This window comes from Cebus imitator, unplaced genomic scaffold (genome assembly GCF_001604975.1).
Source record: "Cebus imitator isolate Cc_AM_T3 unplaced genomic scaffold, Cebus_imitator-1.0 Scaffold76, whole genome shotgun sequence".
NCBI lineage: Eukaryota > Metazoa > Chordata > Mammalia > Primates > Cebidae > Cebus > Cebus imitator.
In genome coordinates this window covers 9,199,795-9,206,022 of record NW_016107391.1, presented here as the reverse complement: position 1 = coordinate 9,206,022, position 6,228 = coordinate 9,199,795, and the positions used below count along the sequence as shown (strand labels likewise).

At 42.4% G+C, this 6,228-nt stretch overlaps 1 protein-coding gene across 1 annotated transcript in view; it reads left to right on the top strand.

Annotated features, from left to right (window-relative positions):
* HSPA4 (heat shock protein family A (Hsp70) member 4) overlaps positions 1–6,228 on the top strand; it is a 64,622-nt gene that overhangs the window by 10,732 nt on the left and 47,662 nt on the right. Inside the window, exon 2 of the mRNA XM_017532420.2 lies at positions 3,974–4,031. Coding sequence (XP_017387909.1) covers positions 3,974–4,031 — 58 coding nt within the window. The remainder of the gene's footprint in view (positions 1–3,973; positions 4,032–6,228) is intronic.

Genomic DNA, 6,228 nt, shown 5'->3' with positions numbered 1-6,228 from the left:
CTCTGTTGCCCAGGCTGGAATGCAGTGTTACAATCTTGGATTACCTCAGCCTTCACTTCCCAGGTTCAAGTGATTCTTCTGCCTCAGCCTCCTGAGTAGCTGGGATTACAGGCACATGCCACAACGACCGGCTAATTTTTGTATTTTCAGTAGAGACGGGATTTCACCACATTGCCCAGACTGGTCTCAAACTCCTGACTTCAGGTGCTCTGCCTGGCTTGGCAGATCAAAGCGCTGGGATTACATGGATGAGCCAGCGTGCTTGGCCGCTGTTTTACGTATTGACCCAATTCAGCAAATTGATCATACTCTTATTTTTCAGTTGTCCTTTTTTAATGGAAGTGTAGGACCTTTTTTTTTTGAAAATTTATCCCACATCAGTATATAATTTTAAAGGTAGCTAACTGGGTTTTTTTTAGAATGTGAAACAGGACTGGACTTTTTTTTTTGAGACAGGGTCACTCTGTCACTCAGGCTGGAGTGCAGTGGCATGATCATAGCTCTCTGCAACCTTGACTGCAAGAAATGAGTTTTAAGTTTTATTTAATTTTTTTTTTGGTTGTTTGAGATGAAGCCTCGTTCTTTGGCCCAAACTGAAGTGCAGCGACATGATTTCGACTCACTGCAACCTCTGCTTCCTGGGTTCAAGTGATTTTCCTGCCCCAGCCTTCCGAATAACGGGGACTACAGGCACCTGCCACCATGCCCAGCTAATTTTTGTGTTTTTAGTAGAGGTGGAGTTTCACTGTGTTGGCCAGGCTGATATTGAACTCCTGACTTTTGGCCTCCCAAAGTGCTGGGATTACAGGCATGAGCCCTGTCAGCCAGGCTGGCAGTGCCGCGGTTTCTGCTCACTGCAACCTCCACAGCTCTCCCCTCCCCTCCAAGTTCAAGCAATTCTTCTGCCTCAGCTCCCGAGTAGCTGGGACTACAGGTGCATGCCGTCATGCCCAGCTAATTTTTTGTATTTTAGTAGAGATGGGGTTTCACTGTGTTGCCCAGGCTGGTCTCAAACTCCTGAGCTCAAGCAATCGCCTGTCTCAGCCTCCCAAGCCTCCCAAGGTGCTGGGATTACAGGCGTGAGTCACTGCGCCCGGCAGTCCAGTAAATTTTAAGAGATAAAAACGATTACTTTTTATTTCGGTGTCGGAGTGGGTTGAGAAGGCTTTGCAGACAAAATAGGTACTATTTCTAGAGAACATGTGAAGGAACTGGGCATTTCAGATGTCAAAAGTTACATAAGCAAAGCTGGAAGATGGGGATACTTTATTCAAATTGTGTTAATTGTGTGCATGAAATACAGCTGGAAAGTGGGTTTAGGTTTGAGAGAGGCCTTAGGTTCCATATTAAGGAAGATAGGTTTGATTTCTGGTAGTTGGTTTTGTTTGGAAGGTAATTAGAAACACGGCAGCTTCAGAGTTACTGAGGTAGAAGAGAATATTAACACTTCAGCAGGATTTGCATGAAAGCTGGGCATTGTCATTGCTTTGAGGAGGTAAGGGTTTGAAAAAAAAGCTGTAGGAAAGAATGGAAAATGAGTAAAATTGCTTTTTAGTTACGTTGTGATTGGGGTCATGGAGGGATATACCTTAGAAATTCAGATCTCGTGGTATTTAGAAAGATGGAGATTTGCGGCAGCCTTTTTGACGTGGAGGAAGTGGGTGAGATTGCCTTGGGCAATTTCCTCAAGGGGAATATGGACTTTGAGAGGGGACACATTTACATGATACTGAGGGATATTTTATTTATTTGCACCTAGTGCCTACGACAGAGATTTGTTTAGTGCTTGGTGGCATAGTTGCAGAAAGGCTGAGCTTGACACCTGTGCTTTTGAGGGGCTACTTCCAGCACTTTCTAGGCCCAAAAGCTTAGGATTTGGAGGAATTCTGATGAGATCCTAGGGTATCCCATGTTTGTTCTTTCTGTTAGTAGAGGGCCTGGCTACCTGCAGCTGTCCTGGGAGATTGGCTCACAGGGTTCTTATCCATTGGTTAGAAAGGACCATTGAAGCCCTGGGAGGCTCAGCGTTCTGCCAGTTTTCACAGGGCTCTTCAGTTTATGTTTTATCAAATTAATAGGTCATCTAATTTAGTCGTATTTGGACCAAGGCAGTATGGTTCTAGAGCCTTTTTTTTTTTTTTGAGATGCAGTTTCACTGTTGTTGCCCAGGCTGGAGTGCAATGGCACAATCCCGGCTCGCTGTAACCCTCGCCTCTCAGGTCCAAGCGATTCTCCTGCCTCAGCCTCCCAATAGCTGGGATTACAGGCGCCTGTCACCATGCCCAGCTAATTTTTTTAGTATTTTTGGTAGAGATGGGGTTTCACCAGGTTGGCCAGGCTGGTCTCAAACTCCTGACCTTGTGATCCGCTGGCTTCGGCCTCCCAAAGTGCTGGGATTTACAGCTGTGAGCCACTGAGTCTGGCCAAAATTTACTCATTAATACTTTTTATTTTTCCAGATGGAGTCTTGCTCTGTCATCAGGGTGGAGTGCAGTGGTGCAGTCTCAGCTTGCTGCAACCTCTGACTCCCTGGTTCAAGTTAATCCCCTTGCATTAGCTTCCTGAGTAGCTGGGATTACAGGCATGCGCCTCCATGCCCAGTTTATTTTTGCGTTTTTGGTAGAGACGCAGTTTTACCGTGTTGGCCAGGATGGTCTTGATTTCCTGACTTCAGGTGATCTGCTTGCCTTGGCCTCCCAAAGTGCTGGGATTACAGGCGTGAGCCACGTCGCTTTTTAAGCTTAGGCACAGCATTGGTTTTTTTTTTAATCTTCAAGCAGGTTTCAGTTTTGCCTTTGTAAAAGAAGCGGTAAATAGGTTAAATCAGGAGATAGTGTGTGAATTGGTGATTTAGAAGAATGTTCAGAAGCGGGAATAAAGTTCCTAGTCAGAAATTCTAAGTCCTGGTCAGGTGTGGTGGTTCACACCTATAATCCCAGCATTTTGGGAGGCCAAGGTGGGTGAATCATCTGAGGTCAGGAGTTCAAGACTAGCCTCATTAACATGGTGAAGCCCTGTCTTTATTGAAAATACAAAAATTAGCTGGGCATGGTGGTGCATGCCTGTAATCCCAGCTACTCAGAAGGTTGAGTCATGAGAATCACTGGAACCTAGGAGGTGGAGGTTGCAGTGAGCTGAGATAGGGCCACTGCAGTCCAGCCCGGATGACAGGGTGAGACTCTGTCTCCAAAAAAAAAAAAAAAAAAATTGAGTCCCTGGAAACTAGTTCTTAAAAAAATTACCTTTTTACTTATATAATAGGGCAAGAGTTGTTTTCAGGGTTTGTAGACTATATTCTTGGTGAAGTTATGAGTTGTCTTAAAAATATTGGCCGGGCGCGGTGGCTCAAGGCTGTAGTCCCAGCACTTTGGGAGGCTGAGGCAGGCGGATCATGAGGTCAAGAGATCGAGACCAGCCTGGCCAACATGGTGAAACCCCATCTCTACTAAAAATACAAAAAAAATTAACTGGGCATGGTGGTGTGCACCTGTAGTCCCAGCTACCCAGGAGGCTGAGGCGGGAGAATTGCTTGAACCTGGGAGGCGGAGGTTGCAGTGAGCCGAGATTGAGCCACTGCACTCCAGCCTGGTGCCTGGCGACAGAGCAAAACTCTGTCTCAAAAAAATAAAAATTAATATATTGATGTAAGGATACATTATTTTATACTGGGATTTTGAACAGGAGACTTGAAAAATATTTAGAGGATGGTAGAGACTGTGTAGTTCACCTCTGTAGTATTTGAGAAAGGTAGTTATCACAGCAGACTTGTGCTCCAGCATGTAAATGACAGGACTCCATATGAAAGACGCAACCCATTTCATGTACAGATTTACTCAGTAGAAAGGTCAACATCATAGGTGTGTACCATTAAAATATATCACATTTTAGCTGACACTCAGATCTTGCCTGCTGTGGTTTTGGATTTATTATTGCAATAAGATTTAATTCTTAAGTGGTTTGTTTTATCTTCTAGGGCATGCATTTCTTTTGGTCCTAAGAATCGTTCAATTGGAGCAGCAGCTAAAAGCCAGGTAAAGTTTTTTTTCTCCCTAAAATGACTTATTTCTTTGGTTTATCCATGTGTTCAGCAAGTAGTTTAATGCTCATATGTGCCTAGCACTGGTAGGCCCTGGGTATACAGCTGACAGATACAGACCTGTTAACTCTTCTCATATACAGTCAACCTCAGAATTCCATGGGTTCTGCATCTGTAGATTCAAACAACTGTGGATCAAAAAGAGTATTGAGAAGAAAAACAACAGTGCAACAATAAAAAAAAGATACAAATAAAAATAATCCAGTATAACAACTACTTAGATAGCATTTAGATTGTATTAGGTATTATAAATAATCTAGAGATGACTTTAAGTATACAGAAGGATGTGCATAGGTTATAGGCCAATACTACATCATTTTGTACAAGGAACTTGAGCATCCCTGGATTTTGGTCTAATTCAGGGGTGTCCTGGAATCAATCCTCTGCAGATACCCAAGGACCACTACTTCAGTGAGAAGCAAATAGCCTTAAAATAGCATTAGCTGGCTGGGTGTGGTGGCTCATGCCTGTAATCCCAGTACTTTGGGAGGTGTAGGTGCACAGATCATCTGAGGTTGGGAGTTTGAGACCAGCCTGACCAACATGGAGAAACCCCATTTCTACTAAAAAAAATCCAAATTAGGTGCATGTGGTGGTGCATGCCTGTAATCCTAGCTACTCTGGAAGCTGAGGCAGGAGAATCGCTTGAGCCCAGGAGGCGGAGGTTGCGGTGAGGCAGAGGTTGCGGTGAGCCGAGATCATGCCATTGCACTCCAGCCTGTGCAACAAGAGTGAAACTCCCTCTCAAAAAAAAAAAAAAAAAAAGTAAATAAATAAAATAAAATACCATTAGCAGTATAATCTGTTTAATGCAAACTGCCAGGATGTGTTTTGTCCAGATCACGTTAAGCAAGGCTTGCTTGTTCCTTGATATTTTACATGCTCCTTAAAGTCTGTCTTGTTGGGCCTTTCATCTTACTCATATGTAAGGTAAGCGTTGATCTTGTTAGTCAAGATTCTCAAGGAAGGGAAGCATACATCTAGAAGTACATTAAAGGACTTGCTATTAGTTTACGCTGTAAACAGGGAACCTGACATAATTGCTGATTTCTGAATAACCAGAGCAGCAGAACCCCAAAAGTTCTGTTATTCTAAGTGTCTGAGATATCTGTAAAATTAAGAAAAAAAAAAAAGTTTGACCTTCTTATGGTTCAGTCTAGAGCAATCCTATAGGGTAAATCTGTTTTGAATGGAGTAGGGCTTAAAATTTATTAGTCTAAAAGTGGTGCTTGGCTAATTGGTTTTTCATTAAGTTGTTTGAGATCTCGTAGGAGATAGAAGGTAGAAAATATAGGGCCATTTTGAAATTTTTTTCCTTCTAAAATTTGAGCGAATTGCTCCAGTTTTTTAAAGCTGCTTTTCATGATTGAGAAAGAGTTACTGTACTAAACTGGCTGCCCAATTCTAGGTTGATACAGTTATTGTGTTACGGAGTTTCTGTTTGGCTGCTTACTCAAGGAGGGCCTGATTGGGGAGGCCTCATCTGTTTTACAAAAGGACTTCTGTGTGTGCCTTTTCATCTAGTTGTTATAGGAGCTTATTACATCTCCTGCACTGGAACGAGGAGCCTATAAATCCTAAGCAGAAGGTCATTCTGGAACTTTTTGAATCTTTTTGTTAGCATTTTCCCTTCATAAGTTGTGATAGTTTATTCTAAGAGAATTAGGTAACATAGATATAAAAGGGTAAGGAATTTGAAAGTCATTTGTTCAGCCTTTATGCAAAAATCATATAGACATTTGTCTTACCACTTTTAAAAACTTTTACCTATTGTGTGGTATTTCATTGTCTGGATTTACCATAATTTATTTAAGCATTTTCCTGTTAATAACCATTTAGGCTGTTTTTAGGTGTCTGCTATTACAAATAACACTCTCTCAATATCCTTTTGTGTTCATTTTTGTGTACTTAGTATGATTTTTATTTGTTTAACTGGAATTTTCTTTTTTTGTTTTTTGTTTTTTTTTGAGAGACAGAGTCTTGCTTTGTCATCCAGGCCGGAGTGCAGTGGCCCCTATCTCAGCTCAATGCAACCCCCACCTCCTAGGTTCAAGTGATTCTCGTGCCTCAGCACCCTGAGTTGCTGGGATTACAGGTGTTTGCCACCGTGCCTAGCTAATTTTTTGTATTTT